At 40.7% G+C, this 19,847-nt stretch overlaps 1 protein-coding gene across 1 annotated transcript in view; it reads left to right on the top strand.

Moving 5' to 3' along the window:
* Positions 1–19,397, top strand: part of nsg2 (neuronal vesicle trafficking associated 2) — a gene marked incomplete at both ends in the record, with an annotated part of 32,082 nt that extends 12,685 nt beyond the window's left edge. The window contains 2 exons of the mRNA XM_080041525.1: positions 16,243–16,353; positions 19,200–19,397. Of these exons, the coding sequence (XP_079897651.1) occupies positions 16,243–16,353; positions 19,200–19,397 (309 nt within the window). The remainder of the gene's footprint in view (positions 1–16,242; positions 16,354–19,199) is intronic.
* Between the last annotated feature and the right edge of the window lie 450 nt (positions 19,398–19,847).

Genomic DNA, 19,847 nt, shown 5'->3' with positions numbered 1-19,847 from the left:
CCGCACCACACACTACCTAATTTAATGTGTTTATTTAGTGTGAATCCTGTGCTTTGTACAGACACCATCCACCCTGACCAACTCCTTATTACTGTCTGGTATAAGATACAAACCCGTCCCCCCGGAATTCAAGTTTGCATTTTAAATAGTTTTCTAATTATGGTGTGGACGCAAATGTAATTGCTGGCTAGGTTATCCTCAGAGGCCATTTTTTTTAGGAGTGAACTAAGCACTACATTCATCTTCAATATAAATTAGCTATACTAGAAAAGCTTTAATAATGCCGTAATCACAACAAGCAGATGATGCATGCATGGCAGGATCTGATACATTGGTGGAAAATCAATTAAATGTGTTGTCAGTGCACATTTCACTGATACGTTTAGTATCAATACTTTTGCCTTTTCCACGTAGCTTAATTCAACATTTCCTCTTCATGTAAATAGACAATGTCATTTTGTTTCCTGTATAATGTAGCTAGTAGCTACTATTTGACATGAGTTGCAAAGTTATCTCGAAAAGACATGATTCAAATGCAACTCTTCCAGCCTGATAGAAAGTGGTGTTAACGCAAAACGATTTAGTGTGAAATACTGTAAATGTAATTTATTTTTAGGTTTCCTCGTCAATATTATGTGTTCTGTCAGAAAAGTATTGGTCAAGATCTATCCATCAAAATCACGTTGGATTCGAAACCCCAATATTGGTCGAGGTCTAATAAGAGAGGCGAAATTGAGTATGGAGAAACAACTGTTATTTTGTAGCGGTGCTTTTGATTTACAGTATATTCAGCTCATGACCTTCGCTGCTAAATATCTATCCTGTTTCTCTTTGGTTTTTGTCAGACTTTCCAATATAAAGACATGTAAAGAGGAAAAGGATATGTCTGCAGTGACAGAGGGATGCAGGTATAGAGACTGAAGAAAGGGAGATTTAATAACACGCACTCACACCCCACTCCTACTGGACTGACACTCTCACACTCCCAGATGAATGTCAAGACAAACAGCATAAAGCACACACACACATGCAGACATGCAGACATGCAGTCCCCCCTGCCTATGACAGCCCGAACCACCTCGCTGCCAGCAGATTAGCAGAGGTAGCCACGGGAGATGCAGCCACAATCCAAAACAATGTTCCCATTATTACCTCCACACTTTCCCTTCTGATTAAAGCTTTGCTGCAATCTACTGCCTCCACAGAAGGCCTTCACTGTGTGTCAGCTTGGAGGTAATTACTGCTGTTGTTCCAAACTGTGCCCAGTCTCTTGCTCCACGTATTGTTCTGCCTTGTTTTGTATGGATGACTAATTAGTAGGTATGCTGATTGTAGGGAGTGTTCAAAGCCATCGTCTGCCCTCAGTTAAACACCCACCCACCCACAAACACACACTCACACACACACACACACACACACACACACACACACACACACACACACACACACACACACACACACACACACACACACACACACACACACACACACACACACACACACATACACACACACACACACACACACAAACACACACACACACACACACACACACATGCATGCACGCACCCAAACACATGCTCACATTTACCTTCACCACTATTATACTCTGAAACGCAGATGAACTTCAGAGGGAGTAAGAGAAGAGGGCAGATGCTTCTTTTTGCTGATGTGGGAGCACGAGTTCAGTGGGAATTATGAAAGGAGAGATAATAATGTGCTTCTATACAACCGTCAACATCTGCTAAAACAAATCAAATTAAAAAAAAATATATATTTTAAACTACTGTACTGTAAGCTACTGAGTATATGGTTCCAGAAATAGAGAGGGAAGAGGAAAATGGGGTTAAAATGTGAACAAGCTGATTATCACCAGAGTCCCTATAAGGACGTAAAGAAACAATAAATATTGAATTTCCGTGCTCCAAATTGTACTTTTAAAAACTGATCTTCTCTTCAAATATTTAACCTTAGTATTGCAATTTCATACTTTCAACTTGCCTTGCCTATGCTCTTAAAAACAATAGGAGTCATCTAAAGCCACATTGGTGCCTCTGTGAGATGATAGTTTGGCAACGTGGTGCCTATAGCTAAATGCTCATTTTTGCAGAAGAACAATGCTAACATGTTGATGAACAGCAGGCATGATGTTTACTGTGTTCACCATTTTGGTTTGGCATGATAGCAAACCAAAGTGCTGGAAAGATTTTGACCGGATGATGGTGATGGTTGAAGATTATTGGTAGGCTATTGCTAAAGTTTTTACACTTCCTCCTCAGGGGGTCATGGATGCTTGAATGCTTCTTGCAGATATTTCAGTAACACACTGTAGGAGAGGCTTTGAGGGACTACCTTTATGGGCTGACAACCTAAGGCATATGTGCCTAAGGGCAATCTATTTATACTTGAAATTATTTTCATGTTGTCCTGAGCTAAATTGGATTTAGCCTAGTAAATGTCCTTCAGCATTATTATCTGCACCTCAGCAGCTGTGGTTTTGCCCAACGGCAGCTCGAAAGATATCGGTAACAGAAGTGAGGGTTTCCTTAACCCGTTCAGGGATTCAGCATGACGACCTCACTGCATGGCTACTTAACCTTGTTTGGGTTGTCTTCATCTTTTGGTCCATTCCTTTCCCTCTCTCCATCTCGTATCTTATTCTTTGCCTCCTTTGACACTCCTCTTCCTCCGTTTTTACTGTAAGTCACTAATCAAACTCAGTTTTGGGAAATATTTTACAACACAAAAAACACACACACACACACACACACACACACACACACACACACACACACTCACGGTTCCTGTTACAACCATGACAGCTGCTATTGGCAAATATTCGCAGACATCCAATTCTTTTCCAAAATTGGCTTTTGATGAAATGAACTAGACAGATATGATCCAAAGATCCTAGAATCTTGGTGTGCGTACACACACTGGACACACACACACGCACGCACGCACGCACACACACACACACACACACACACACACACACACACACACACACACAGACACACACAGACACACACACACACACACACACACTTGGAGTAGCTGACTGTCATTGCTAAATGATGAATCCCGTCGGGCTGCCTTGTTCAGTTTAAGTTAAGGCCTGGGCTGAATATGATGCTTGTATATTGGCTTCACGCGGGCGAGGAAGTCACTTATCAGTTTAAAACAGAAAGGACGAGGATGCTGTTAACAGGCACAGATAGATGCTGCCGTACACAACAAGCCTTCACGCTCCACTGAAGCACAAAGACAGTCCTGGTTAGGTCAGCCCGCCATCCCAAATGGCCTTAAAAATGCCGTCTGAAGTCAGAGTCATTTGTCAGCGCAAAGAGAGGTCCCCTATGTCAGCTGCCATACGAGACACAGACACTTGGACATGCAGGACAGACAGACAGAAAACTCGCAATCTTCAGGGCCAGATATGAAAAAAAGGCGGAGGGACAGTTAACATAGACAGGCATCGCTGCTGTGGGTGGAATATTTGGGATGATTTATAAGGCCAGATGGCTTCCGTTCTGCTCTGCTTCCCGTCTCAGATCCCCTATCAACTCGAAAGGACAGCAGACTTCAATCACCATCTCTCTATCAATATCAGCACATGTGAATACATACTATATATCAATCTCTCTTACCTTTTCAAGACATGGGGAACACTTGAATACAATTCTATCTGCATGTCCTACTTTATATCAAAGGTCAAGCCAAAGAAAAAAGAAAGAAAGAATTAGCCATTGCAGAAATATGTACCCTGAATCCATTTGAGACTGACCCTCCACTGTTGTTTTTATGTGACGGCACAGTGGTGGCTGCATTCAAATTCTATTGTTGGACTTCCTAACTCAGCTGTCAAGGGTTGCCAAGACTAAAAAGCATTTCTGAGACCAATCGATCGGCTTACAAGTCCATGCATTCTGACAGCAATAAATCCCTTGGCACACAAATTCATACGCAGTCGGATTCCAGGAGGAGAATGATAGCTGTCCATGATGTTTTTGTGTTTTTTCCATCACAACCCCATTTATTTTACCAGGCAATTATTGAGGGATCAAATCGATTCACAGGTCTTCATTATGTGGTTGCCTGTGAACACCTCTATATGCATTTTCTTTCCATAAAGCCAGAAGGATATCTCTAAAACTTCCTTAGCATAATTCAATAAAATTGGAATAAAATCTGGCCATTGCCCCAGGAAAAAGTAATACGTGTCTGGTGCTGCAATGTATTGTGTATGTGACAAATAAAATCTGAATCTGAATCTGAATCTGCTGATCTAGCAATATACTCAAAGGACTGCTGATCATTGCAAAATGGGCCATTTCCAAAAAAATAAAAGCTTAAATGTCTTATTAGATAAATTAATGGTTAAGATGAGTGCAGACTGTTGCTAAGCTGGGTTGTTTGCTCCCTGAGTGCTTTCCAGTTTAATGGGGTAGGTATATGGAGCCAACAAGGTTTTGACATAGTTTACAGAAGTACTTTTGCACAAAAGCCAAAAAAAAAGATACAGAAACAGATTTAAAGTGAAAATATTTAAAAGGATAGCTACAAACATTTAGACATTACTAGGTAGATACCCTTCTGTTATGTTTACCGGATTAGAACCAGGTGTCATTAGCATTACCTTTCGAGACATTCATCCCAATCCTTCACAGATCCAACATTTCTCTCCAGTCACGATGGTAGAAAAGAAAGAAAAGAAAATGCCCATTCTAAGAACCAATCCTATACAATGCTCTCCTTTTTTCAAAAATAAAAAGATGTAGCCTATTTTGTGGTTTATTCTCAGGGACGTGTTGTGACCTTCAGTCTCTTCCATGATATGTGTGGCATTGAAATGTTATATTTTAGTTGAAGCCCTTTTGCAGATATTGTCGATTTAAAGGCAGATGTGACACAAATAACAAATTCCTACTGCATCTCAACTGCCTTGACAACAGAGCTTGGATGTTCAGTTCATGGCCAATCGATATCTATTCCTTCTGCCACAAGAGGAATGGAGACGTGACCCCTCCCCCCCTCAAAATGATGTTGATGATGTTTCCATGTTGCTGCCTGTCAATGTGCCAGAGTCCTTCACTTTGCCGCTGTCTTTCTGACAAGTTGAGCCATGGGAGAAATTAGACAGACACACTGACTGCATGACTAGCCTGACCCTCCACTTTTTCTCACTCCCCTGTTGGTCCTCTCTCTTTAACACCTGTCCTTGAAATCGATCCACCGATCTCCACCATGTGTTTGTCATGCCATGTGTGTTTGCAGTCCAGACACTGGCACTATCATCATAATTTATTAACCAGATATTATTTAGGCAGATATAACCTACATTTCGGAACATCATTTTCTCAGTTAAGTGTGTTGGCTGACACACTTGACTCTTGGAACTGGAATGGTAAAAATAGTGCAGTGACCTTCCAACCAAGATTAGGGCGACAGGCAGCTTATAGTCTGGCCCCATCATCATCTTTTTTTTTTTCTTTTTTTTTTTACCTCTAAAGCTCTTTTCTTGGAGAGAAATCCTCTCAATCCTCTTCCCTGCAGAATCATATCCCTCTCCAAAACCTCCCCATCTACTCACTCTGAAATACAGATGTCCTTTTCATCTGTATCTTCAACTATTATTTCTCACATTTCTTCCTCAGAACTTTCTCTGGCATTTAGGGAAGCACTTACAAAATAATGCAACCAGTCACATAATGATTAAGAAAATAATATACAACAAATGAAATTACTTTGAATGGTAAGAAATTGTCTTACCATTCAAAAATCACCATTTCCAGTCATTACAAGAGTTCCAATAATAAACAAATGAATAAATACTGAATTTTAAGTGCACATTTAAATTAAGAGATTAAGTTGCAACCCATTACATTTACTTACAAACACATGTGCTAACACCATATATAGTATATAAAATGAATGTAGCATTCGGGCTGATCTCAGTTGTTCCAACTGCACCCAATCGTCCTGGCGATCCAAATGCACTAAATTCTCCTAACTATGTTATTTCAGTCCAGGCAAATGTTCTAGACTGTTAAAAGCAGTTTTTTCAACTAAGTTTTAATATATTTATGAACATTTAATTTCAAATCAGATTTTTTTTAAGTTTATTGAGACACCCAACTTGATATCATATATTGATTTTTACTAGACCAGGTTTACAGAGGCTTAAACTGTGATTTTAAATATAGTTGGGGAAAATATATTTTAGCATAATCTTGACTAAAACAACCAGATTTTATGCAAGTACACTTGGCAAATTGCTCATAGCACACATTCTACTGCAGGGGTACTGAGGCCACGCCCCCTACATGCTCTTTGCATTCCTCCATCAAATGGGGGGCATTTTACTTTATTTATTGAATGGGTTGGGTCAGACAGATGCGTAATATTTTACTCAACATTCATCTTTTTGTTGTTCAGTGAAATTATGGATTGTTCATAAAATAATCAAAACTTGATAAAGTTCTTCTTACAAATACATTTGTTCAAATGTAATGTTTTTTAATTGTATTATTTTGCATGGATGTCTGCCTATGACCAAACATAGTGTTTAAATTAAAAAAATAATAATTTAAATTACCGCCATTTAGTTAATTCCTATAATTTCCTATTTTGAATATTCCCAAAATTCCCGAGCGAAAGTTCCCGTGGAAAGTTTCCAGAAACTTTCCGGTAATTTACCGGAAACTTTCCACCCCTTTGCAACCCTACTTCCAATAGAATAAAAACTAGTCTGGTCCCAAAAAATCTCCACTCCAACACTGAGGGGGGTGACTTGGGTTGGAGTGGAGATGTGACCTAAACATACAGACTAGAATGTTTTTTTGTACCAGGACTTAAATATGTTTAATAATGATGTGAAAACGGCATATTTAACATGGGAGTCAATGAGAAATTGCTCTGTTTTGGTACCTGCCCTTAGTGACTGCATTTTCTGTCACTTCCACATTGGATGCTGGTAGAACTCGCTGTGGTTGGGGCTTGGCTAACACACACACATGCACGCACGCACACAAACACACACACACACACACACACACACACACACACACACACACACACACACACACACACACACACACACACACACACACATACACACATACACACACACACAGCTGTCTACATGGTGAACATACCCATGCACATAAAGAACACCCAGGAGAGCTGGGATACATTAAAGTAATGAACATTGTCTTGTGATGCAAACAACTGTTTAGAGGTGTGCAAAGTGCTCTGAGTGTGCCGTGTGTGTGTGTTGAGATGCAGGCAGCATCATTAATAATATCTCCTCTCCTCTCAACATCTTTATCTAGCGGGGTAGATGCTGATTAGCAAGTCTTATCCAGATGTTAAGTGACTCCTCAGAGACCTTTTTCTGATTCATAAGCAGAGTCTGTTTGACTGTGTTCACATCAATGAGGAGGTTTTCTAATGTGTTTTATCTGTTATTAATTAGCATTGTCAATTTCAACATTGCACCTGTTTGATAGGTGTAAGGGGGACCAGTGAATTGTGGTCAAATGTTTTCATGTTTCAGGATTAAAAGAATGTCAGGAGTGCAGTGCATGTGATATCATTAAGTACGGGTCCCCAGTGTAACTGGGGATCCGTAATTATTACTCTCCACCATACTTATTCTTCTTCTTCTGACTTCTGACTTCTTATTCTGCCTCAAATTTCTAGCTGCTTCTCCTCCTACACCGTAACACGCAGACATGCCAAAATTTCACACAACGTGCGTCCCCACCCCCCGGGGTGTGCTATTATACAGTTTTTCCGAATTCCGCTAGGGGGCGCTGTAATGAAGTCCCGACTGAAAGAACTTTGAGAGGCCACGCCCCGCACGCCGTAACTCCGATTGACTTGAAATTTCTCACACAGGTGTATGTTAGGGTGCTCTACGAAAAAGCCTCTGGGACCATAAAAATTCTTCAGGGAATATTTCCCGCTAATTAGCATAAAGTGAAAAACAGCGTGTTATCCAGAACTTTCTGACATTTGACTGTATCAACACCAAATTTCTTGTGAAGCCCCGGGGGACTACAATAAACATACCCGTAAAAGATTAGTAGGACAACTTGAAAAACATGGCCGCCATTGACCAAAACGTTTACGCAGGGGCGGGGCATAATAACACGTTGGCCATAACTCCTTAACCATAGGTCCTATCATCATGAAACTTGCTGGGTATGTGCAGAAGTCATGTGGTAGCATGTCCATCGAAGCATATCGAGATTAACCCAAAGGGGGCGCCACAAATGGGCGGGGCTTCATAACACGTTGGCCATAACTCCTTAACCGTAGGTCCTATCATCATCAAACTTGCTGGGTATGTGCAGAAGTCATGTGGTTGCATGTCCATCGAAGCTTATCGAGATCAACCCATAGGGGGCGCCACCAATGGGCGGGGCTTAATAACACGATGGCCATAACTCCTTAACCGTAGGTCCTATCATCATCAAACTTGCTGGGTATGTGCAGAAGTCATGTAGTAGTATGTCCTGCTAAGCTTATCGCGATTTAACCATAGGGGGCGCCACAGGGGCGGGGCCTATCCACAAATTGGCTATAACTCCTTAACAATAGGTTCTATCATCATCAAACTTGCTGGGTGAGTGCAGAAGTCATGTGGTAGCATGTCCCTCGAAGCTTATCGCGATTAACCCATAGGGGGCGCCACAGGGGCGGGGCCTATCCACAAATTGGCCATAACTCCTTAACCATAGGTCCTATCATCATGAAACTTGCTGGGTATGTGCAGAAGTCATGTGGTAGCATGTCCCTAGAAGCTTATCGCGATTAACCCATAGGGGGCGCCACAAAAGTCACCCGACTCCGATTGACTTGAAATTGATTGCACATGTACAGGTCATGGTGCTCTACAATATAGCCTCTCAGAATTTTTTTGTAATTTCCGCTAGGGGGCGCTATAATTAAACCCAGACTGAAGAAAGTTTGAGAGGCCACGCCCCGCACATCGTAAGTCCGATTGACTTGAAATTTCTCACACAGGTGTATGTTACGGTGATCTACAAAAAAGCCTCTTGGACCATAAAAGTCAACCTGGAAATATTTTCGGCTAATTAGCATACACTGAAAAACAGGGTTTTAACCACAACTTTTTCCAGTTTTACTCTATCGACACCAAATTTCTCACGAAGGCCCGGGGGACTATGACGCACGTCTGCGAAAAATATCAGTAGGATAGCTTGGAAAACATGGCCGCCATTGACTAAAACGTTTACGCAGGGGCGGGGCTTAATTACAAATTGGCCATAACTCGTTGCCCGTAGGTCCTATCGTCGTGAAACTCGCGGGATACGTGCGGAAGACATGCGGTAGCGTGTCCCTCTAAGCTCGTCGAGGTTAACCCACAGGGGGCGCCGCAAATGCGAAAACCGTCATTCGCCGACGCGATGTTTGCCGGGCCACGCCCCTTTCCCCCCGACTCCGATCGACTCGTCGTTTGTCGGACGCGCGCGGCCCGCGTCGCTCTACGGTAAAGCCTCTGGGACCGCGGGGGTCGGCCGCGATTTTTTCCCTTCCCCGATTCGCGCGGGGGCGGCCCGTACTTTCCAAATCTCCGCGGGATTTCTAGTTCCATTTTGCACCTGTTGTTATGTATTTTCTGACCCTTTTAGTGGCACATTTCTTGTCACATAAAGCCCACCTGCTCTTTGCCTCGGAGTCTACACCCCCAAAAGCAATTTTTTCCTCCGAGCGGCGTCTCTAACCAATATGACAGTGTGCTCCGACAAAGCCTTTGAAGTTTAGTCTCCATAGAGACCCTGCTTAATTGGGATACATTAGCATAATTAGCATCTATCTCCCGTTAAACATGCACTGTCTCACTGGGTATTGAACTGGTGGAGGCTGCGTGCATGCGAGAGAAAGACTTTTGATGTTCTTTAATGACATCTTAATACGAAAACAGTAGGGAAGTAATATTTCACAATAATGCTCCCTTTACACACACACACGCATGCACACACACACACAAACACACGCACGCACACACACACACACACACACACACACACACACACACACACACACACACACACACACACACACACACACACACACACACACACACACACACACACACACACACACACACACACACACACACAGAAGGCCTTTAATACTCCAATACAGGCATTCCCTCTCATTATACAGTAAACATTTAGCCTCATGTAGCCCCCAAACATTTCTAAAAAGCATTATTCCTGAGAAAGGGCCTGATCTTCCCTTAAACAACTGGAAATACAAAACATGAAGCTGATTAAAATCCAGAAAAACAGTTTGAGATACTGTAAAGATCCTGCGTTGCTCTCTGAAAAATAGGCCAAGTCGCCACAGAAAGTCATCCTGTTATCTTAGTGGGCACGATTTAAATCTCTAGTCTCCCAGCCAAGCATTCGAGCAGCGGGATCCTTCGTGATTACATCAGAAACGTTTGATTTTGTTTGAGTGGAAATTACTAATACGAATGTGATCCCGTTGTTTAAGATGATTCAAAAGTGAAGATTTGGAACAGCACTGATGGTGTTGCAGCGGTTATGGTTTTGTTCCTAACTAGTGTATCTCCCTTTTAGCCTCGCACAGAGCACTTCTCGCAAGCCAGTGCAATGCCCAACATGGTCTGGTTAAAAAGAAAATTCAGCACCTTCTACTGCAAAGGATGTTCAAGTACAAGGAGTTTGTTATTCATTCACATCTGAGTGTGCAAAGTCATAGAGGAAGTGTACAGTATGCAATGCTTGTATTAGTTCATAAAATCATTTTATAGTTCAAGTGTTTTGTTTTAACCTCATGCAATTTTGTGTTTTTGTTGAAATAAAATTCAACCTTTGAATTAGGTGATCCAAGACCGCTGTCATCAACATACACACCCTGTAGCAGCTTCCCGGAATGTGTGTGTTTTTTTTTAAATCACATCCAAATGACCTTTAGAAGGATAGATCTCTTATAAAATCCCATCACATAAAAATAAAAATGGCACAAGCATTGAACAAGTTTCCACTTAGCCTATGTTCTTTTTAAATGATTATTAATTTTTTTTGGTTGAACATATTGATCAATGTAGCTTGTTGACCTCACTAGACAAATGCTCAAGAAAGCCTCCTGCAAAGCGCTGAGGGAGATGTCCAGAGCTGACCTGAGATCAGAAGAATATCCTGAGTTTGGTCAGATTGGCATTTCAAGCGTTTGTGCTTCCATACAAGAAGTGATGCATCTCAACAGTGGAGTGTTTGTACTTTGTTTGCCACACTACTGTGAGCGTGCTCGTCTCAACTGGATAGCCATTCGTCGAGAGCCCAAATCCCCGTACTACTGTACACGTACACCGTCTCCTTGACATCCCTCTGCCATGTCTCAGATACTGCGCTCTTATGAAGCTTGCTCCCTGATGATCCCTGCTTTGAGAGTTGTCTTTGTTCCCCCTTAAGAAACAAAAGAGAACTCTGCACTTAGTTGCTTTTGGAGGGGAAAGAATTGCATCCTGGAGGAGAGTCAGTGGAAAAAATATGTCCTTGTTCACATACAGCCGAAATGGCAACTACAGAAATGGTCTTTTACATGTTATCCAACTTTGCACTGCATTTGACAGTACTTTTAAATGTACTACATCAATGGTAAAGCTACAGTTATCAATTCCTTTTCATATTAAGATTTAAATAGTAAACCTGTATTCCCCAGCATTAAAGGCGTGTTCACCTTAACAAAATAAAGCAAGGTTTTATTTGGATTTGGACATTTTAGATGTCTATGAGTTATTAGCAGTTCCTCTGAAAGGAAATGTCCCCTCGAAACCTCTCCTGATGATTTCATTGAAATAATGGTTCTCAAAGGGGTCAAGTTATTCAATATTTCCCTGGTAAATATTTGAAAAAACTTCCAAGATGTGAACACAAAGTTGTTTGGCAGAATTTATTTTCTTATTAATCATTTCATGCCTTTATGGGGCACAGTATTGAGGAGGCGTCAGAGGGGGTGGGCTAATAGGGAGATGGTTGAAAAATGCCCTTTTCAGTGGTTTATGCATCAACAGATATTCAATTGTTTTTGCAGCCCACATGCCTGTCTGTCTGTCTGTATGTCTGTCTGCCTCATGCCACATGCTAGCCTACCAAGAGAGCCACCACCAACGATATTCTCCATCTGCCCCCCAGATCGCTATCGTTCGCTCTCTGCCTGCCGCTGCTTTATTGTCTCTGTCATCTCCTCCTTTATTTCTCACTTTGCTCCCTCTGTCCCTCTGTTATCCATTTTTATCGGCATCATTTTTCTCTCGCATCCCCCGCACCTGTCACACACCCAGCCCCCCCTCTCTCTTCCACTCATACTCACTTACGTATTCTCCTCTTTTCCTGGAGTGAGGACAAGGTGTCTGGTGCTCCCCCATATGGTTCGTCAAGTTCCGGCAGTGAGAGCGTGGGCGGCGTGTTGCATTCTAACATGGCATTTATATATATATATATATATATATATATATATATATATATATATATATATATATATATATATATATATATATATATATATATACTGTACAACCAAGAATAACTAAAGGGGAGTGTATTTTGTGGAGAATGTCTGACTTAGAGTTTGTGTTAGAGAAAATATCGCACAGGTAGTGTGCGTTATGCAAGATGAGGGTAAACATAAATAATAGGTGGGCTGTTAGGCCACATGCTTATTCTGCAGTCAGAGATGAGAGCAGAGGATATTTCATAAGATGGTTTAAATTGTTTGTCTAGCTCCGTAGTACACAACTGTTTATAGTTACAACAGCCTGCTGTTTCACTGACAGGACAACAGGTTCACCTGTGCAGCAAAAACACAGTAGGCTATGGTGAATTCCACTGACAGAAAAAAATAGTCTGCAACACTTTTTGATGATCAATAGTCTTTAAAAATGTTAAATAAAATTTCGCTAGTCGCTAGTTCCACCTCTTCAACTGTAAAGATTAGACACTTATCTTTAACCATTTGTATTTTGACACCAAATGACATTTAGCATACCTGGCATAATACGTAGGTGGGCGGTGTCAGGCTTTTGTGTTATCCCTTCACAGCATAAAATATACAGCCAAGGTATAGAGGCAAGATATGAGTCTGAATCGTTTTTGTTGAGTTTTGTGGGTGTTTGGTTTTTATTTGGCTCTTAAAGTGTGTGTTTGTCCATTCCAGTTTTGCGTGGGCAAAACAGTGTTAGCTCAGAGGAAGACCAGGATGCTGGTATAATGAAAAACCAAAAGGGATGTTTTTATGTATTGAATGTGTGAATAGAAACATGGGGTTTCTATCGGCCCCGGGTGGATTCAGTAAAAGATTAGATTTACTGACAATTAATTGAAGCAAGTACCCAATACTCTTGGTCCCAATCATAGCAGCATGCTGTGCTTCGACCTGCATCCGAGGAAAACAAATGTCTGTTGGGTCGCACAGCAAACCGAATAATGGTTGTGTTGGTGGTGATAGTTGCGTGGGAAGGCACATACTGGAGAGCTAATGACATAACAGCCGTATCGACTGTTTTCCAAAGGAAATTAGATGATGTTTATGTGGGTGGGAGAGGCTGTCATGTTGGAGATCTCCTACTCTGGCATTGACCAACAAAAAAAACGTATTTTATTATTTTTTAAATTTGCTATATTTCTTTATATTCTGCTCTTTGTATGTGCGCATCATGCTAACCTTTGGCACAGATTCAGCTGAACTCAGATGAATGAGTATAAGAGCATTAGCTTTTCCTAGAGGAGTATATATATATTTTTTTCTCCCTCTGACGACCTCCTAATGTTTACTGCAGAGTTCAGCTATAGATTATGAATAATGGAGAAAGGTCAGGATGGATTTTTAATGGAGTTATAGAGCACAAAACAGCCTCTACATCAACAGGGATTTTTTTTCTCAAGGCGATAGTTTCTATTATCGAGGGCGGGGTTATTTTTATTCTGAAAGGTTGCTTTGACTCCTGCTGCTTTTGTTGCTGCTATGTCTGTAGCAGCCAGGTGTGTACCACCTGTTTTGTAATACATTTACTCTCTTATTACACTCTGTTATTTGCATTTCCACATGTTGCTAATATTGTGATATGTATGGTATCTAAAAGTATTTAGTTCTTTCTAAGCCAATGCTATGAGCTATCCAGGCCTGTATGCGCCCTAGCCAGAAATCTATATTATTTACTATCATTGTATAATTAAGTGGGTAGTACTAAAGAGGCAAATAATTCAAATACATGTAGTTTGCAAATCTCTTCTGTCATTAGCGACTTAAGTTATTCATGTTTCAAAGTGTCTGTGATAAGTTGGGTGTCCATATGCACAAAACACTCATTGCTTGCTCCATGATATGAGGAGCTTTACAGTAATCCGCCTTCTTAATAAGCCGTTTCATGTGCATCTCTATTCAAAAAAGGGTTGAACTTAATCAGTCGTCCTCCGTCTGTTGCCGCTCCGGCGGGTCGCCATGACTTTTAAATGTGTCCTTTGAATGTTTTTTTGCTGTGCGTGATGCGGGAGATGTGATTCACTGAAAGTGTCAGTGGCAACCAAGGCTGAGAGTCTTCTCCCCCGGTTGACACGGAGTAAACACAGTCACTTAGCTTGCGTGTCCCTGTCCACACACACAAGGCTGATGGATACTAATGATCACACCCATGTGTAATTGCTCTGCCATCTCACTTTGACAGATCATATAGGGAGCGATAAATCGGAAATGGGGTTTGAATGTCTGTCCAGAAATGGACACAGGAAATTAGAACGATCTTTCCATTGTGGAAGGGTGTATGCTGTCAGGCTTTTTTAAATGACAAAACTGACACATTCAGACAAGCATACACAGGCATATGCATGCATGATGCACCACACGCATAGACTTGGCAGGCCATGCAATTTTTTAAACACAGCTATCCTTTGCACTTGTTATGAATAATTCTAATTAAATACTCGGTCAGAAGCATCCAATATTTGTGTCAAGCAGAAAGCAGGAGGAAACAAATCCTGTTATATGTTAATCTGCTTTACCACGATAATGTCTAGCCTTCCAGGGTAATGAATATTTTACAGCTCTTACTACAGACACATCTTCTTGCATCAGTACTCCGACAATACTAGTGTTCATTGCTATCCTTTTAGATTAGCTCATGCTTTAGGCTGTTATTAAGCATGTTTCACACTACAGATGTATTTTGATTCAGCCCAAGCATAAACTATTTTGTAGTTATTTGTTTAAAGAAAAATAACAAAGCAATTGAGTTGATTCTATTTTTGAAATGCTTTATTTACACACTTGGCACCCCACAGCTGCTTGAGGTTTCAGAAAATACAAATTATGTATTTCATTAACACATACTGTAGGTGCTCACATCATATGGCAAAACCTTGCTGTCTGCATAACAGTCTTTGAGGATTACAAGTAGATTTTGTTTAATCCAGGACCATTTAGCAGTAGCTTTGATCTCTCACTTCTACAGTACATTTTTAATTTATGAGGAAGAAAAGCATGGAATGCACTTTTCCTCCTTCAACTTTACTTATTAGCCAACCTAATTAAAGTTTAGATTTACAATCATCCCTTTTAAACAAATACATTTGGACCAAGTCATGGTAGCAAAAGTACAGGTTTAAATAAAGGTGTTTATGAAGGCTGTCTTTCTGTCTCTCAGGCTACGGTAGTCTATATACAGCACATGTGTCATATAGAAAGACGTATGCTTGTTTGTCATTTTTCTCATGTTACTGAGTTATACAGTATCACTGACCTGATGTGGTGTTTTCATCCACACTGTAGTGTCACATACACCACACTAGTAATCCATCACAAAACAGGAACATCTTGCCTTGAGGAGCCATTGACCTCAGTCAGTGGCATCTTACTCCATTTATTATGACTTCACAACACACACTAGTGAACATACACCAACCCTGTTTCTCTCTGTCTAACCTTTGCCCCCACATACAACCCAAAGCACATACTCACAATCCTCCTCTATTTGCTCCAGCACACACACACTCTCTCTCTCTCACACACACACACACACACGCACACGCACACGCACACGCACACGCACACGTACACGTACACTCACACTCACACACACACACACACACACACACACACACACACACACACACACACACACACACACACACACACACACACACACACATACACACACTGACCGGCGTTTGTCCTCCCGTCCTCCAGGTAACCATTCTGATCATCCTGGCCCTGGCCTTCCTCGCCTGCATTGTGTTCCTGGTGGTTTATAAAGCCTTCACCTATGACCACGCCTGCCCAGATGGATTCATTTATAAGGTGAGACCCATGAGTGGCTTGTAAATCATTTTATAGCATTACAACACAACTATCCACAGCACAGAAAAATCACAAGTTGGTTGTAACTGGAAAGCAGGAATGTGTAAGTTTGCCTCCCCGTGACGAGTTACAGTAAGTAATTGCTGCAACTTACGATAATTTTCATTAACAATCAAACTTTTTGGAAAAATTCTTATTTTTTGTTAAATGATTAGTCTTTAATATATATATATATATATATATAAAAAAAATGGGAACAAATGTCCGTCATGATTTCCAACAGCTCAATGTTTTCTCAAACCAAAGAGCAACAAATATTTAACTTGTAATTATATGAAAAAGAAAAAAGATTCTTGGAATCGTAGTATTTTTGTTAGGGAAGTTACTGTAAGGGTTAATAAACTAAAATCTGTCTCCTCCTTATTTTCTGGCAATTAGAGCAACACTTTGACATTTTGGGAGATGGGCTTATTTACCTTCTGGTAGAGGGTTAGATGAGAAGAAAGATGTCTCGCTCTCATCTGCCTTTGGAATATAAAGCTGCAGCCAGAAGATGGTTAGCCTAGCTTTGTTTGGTGTAAAGATCGGAAACAGGGTGAAATTAGAGACAAACGTCACCTACCAACAACTCTCAAACTCGCCCATTAACATGCTATGTGTCATTTGTTTAATCCAAGAGTAAGAACCACAATTCACAATGTTTCTAGGGGATATGTGCCGAACTATTTCTTGGCTGCAACTACAGTAGTTACTGGCAACTGCTCAGACACAATAAATACATCCTGTCAAACCACTACTTAAACTACAGATTTAGTACATCATACTGGATATAAAGTGTTAATTAGTTTAAAGGCTTTAGTGGTGCTGGTAGGCAGATTTTGTTATCTTTAGTCAGAGCTAGTTTAGTTCATTCTAAGCTAAGCCGTTACTGACATACAGTAACGTCTATATGAGTGATATACAGTATCTGTCTTCTCAAAACAAATAAGCGTATTTCCCAGAAATGTAGAACTATTCCTTTTAGGTCACTGATCAATCAGCTTTTTAAAGTGATATATTCACTGTGCCAAAGCACTGTGTTGTCTCTGACCTTCATCATCTCCCTCTATACTTATCTTTCAGATCTAAATAAAGAATTAAAGGCGACTGCACCGCCCTGTCTCCTGTGGGAGAAGAAAATAAATGAAATACTCCCTTCCCACTTTGACTAATTTCTTAGGTCATGTGAGAAGAAGAGGCTAACAAGGCTTATTGGTCTGGCAATCATCAATCAGTGTTGTGAGTGATTTTGTTGTGACCAGTGTAATCAAGTGTAATTGTATGCTTTTATTCCTTGACACAGAAGCCAAATAAAGACACTCCATTAAAGCTGCTCTCATATGTCATTACCCGTGTCGACTATTACATGCAAATTAGACTTACTGCCAATGTTATAATAATTACCACATTATGATCACTAACTCTAAATTCATGTGGCTGAGATTGTAAAAAACTAAAAAGTCTCATGCAGCCATCCTTATCCAAAGTCAGCTGTACGGAAAGGTATCATTGTTACATTTTTAAAATGTTGTAGTATGTGGATGCAGACAGCCTCTACTTTCCTCTGTTCACCCTGGTACTTATGTTATAAGTGCAGCACATAGGAAATCTATAAGTTTCACAGTAGTTTGGCATGAAGTCACCTTGAAAGTCTGTGTCTCAGGACAGATCTGGTCTTTTTAGGGTGGAATAAATTAAGTATGAGGCCCCCAGCCTCTGCAGGGGCTCTGCCTGCAGTCTGTAGAGGTTATTATTAGAAGTGTCACACGCAAGTTCAACTGGTGCAAGCGTGTCGATAGGAAAAATGAACACATGCGCGCGCATTATGGCGCATACAATACATAGCTGCACCCAACGTTGTTCGTGTATACACAACCGAGCACGTTCATTCTTTGTGGACTTACACTACAGTATACACTTATAAAGACATACACTCAATGACAGTATTAAGGCCTGGGAGCCTTCTTACCCTCTATATAATTCCCTACAAAAAATAAGAATGAATACATAATATTATAGCAGTATAAGTATCATAGTGATAATAAGGTAATAAAATAAATAAAAATAAACACTTTTCTTTTAGAAAGCAACAAGAACAGTTTTCTTCTAATCAAAAAGCTATTCATGCTGCTCAGTCTATTTAAATTATTAAGAGACATATTTGTTCGTTAGCCATTATTTGGTTTCATTTACAATAAAAAAAATTATTGTGTTTTATTTCTCCGCTGAAGAATCATTTTCTCTTTTAACACTAGCAACAAAGCAGCTCAGCCCCACAGTCTATGAAGTTAATGTTACACTACTGTGTACAGAAAAACTATAGACTTGTCATTTAAGTTACAATACAAAATAAATGCAATTTCATCATAATAGCAGTAATGGTAAAAAAATCGCAAATCGTTTAGCCTTATCAAATGGGTAATTTTATTTTATCTTAGATCAGAATCATAAATAATATGAAATACTTCATTGATCCCCAGGGGGACTTTTGGTTTGTTACAGTTGCTCCAATTGAGAAAAGAAACCTGTGAAAAGAACAAGTGTAAGAATATTTGCTTAATGCAACAATGTATATAACCTAACAATAAAATATAACAATATTAATATAAGAATAAGTAAACAAGTATGGACATTATACTAACATAATTACACAATGTAAGTACTGGAACTTGCATATGAGGTATGTAATAATATGTACAAATACTGCCATCAGGAGTGTGAAAGCTTAAATGCTACACATAGCACCTCTAACAGCAAATTAAATGACACACGTTCTGACCCTTCACTGCTCTCTTTCTCCCTCACAGCACAAGCGATGTATCCCAGCCTCACTGGAGGCCTACTACGCTGCCCAGGACGCCAACTCGAGGGGCCGCTTCTACACCGTGATCAGCCACTACAGCATGGCCAAGCAGACCACCTCGCACTCTGTCTCCCCCTGGCTGCCTGGAGGGGCGGCGGGCCAGCAGCACGACGCCAAACCCCCTAGCGGCGAGGGCCACTGAGTTAGCTGAGCGGCTACTGACACACGCAGACAAGACACAGGCATATTATACAGTACACACATACACACACTGAAGTAAATACGTGTGCACATTCATGCTTAAGCACATGTACAAAAGGCATACAAGCAGACACAGACACACACAGACACAGACACAGACACACACAGACACAGACACAGACAGACACACACACACCCACACACACACACACACACACACACACACACACACAGACACATACATGCACACACACACACACACACACACACACACACACACACACACACACACACACACACACACACACACACACACACACACACGTAGGGGAATATGTAGAAATATAGACAACAAAGAGGAACATTAACACAACATTTGCATATGTAATGCCAGTGTAGAGTGAAAGCATGCATGCAGACATAAAAACCACCCAAGCACATGCTGGATCAT

Source organism: Ammodytes marinus (assembly GCF_949987685.1).
Source record: "Ammodytes marinus genome assembly, chromosome: 14".
NCBI lineage: Eukaryota > Metazoa > Chordata > Actinopteri > Uranoscopiformes > Ammodytidae > Ammodytes > Ammodytes marinus.
Note: the sequence above shows the minus strand (reverse complement) of the source record. Positions and strands in the feature narration are given on the sequence as shown.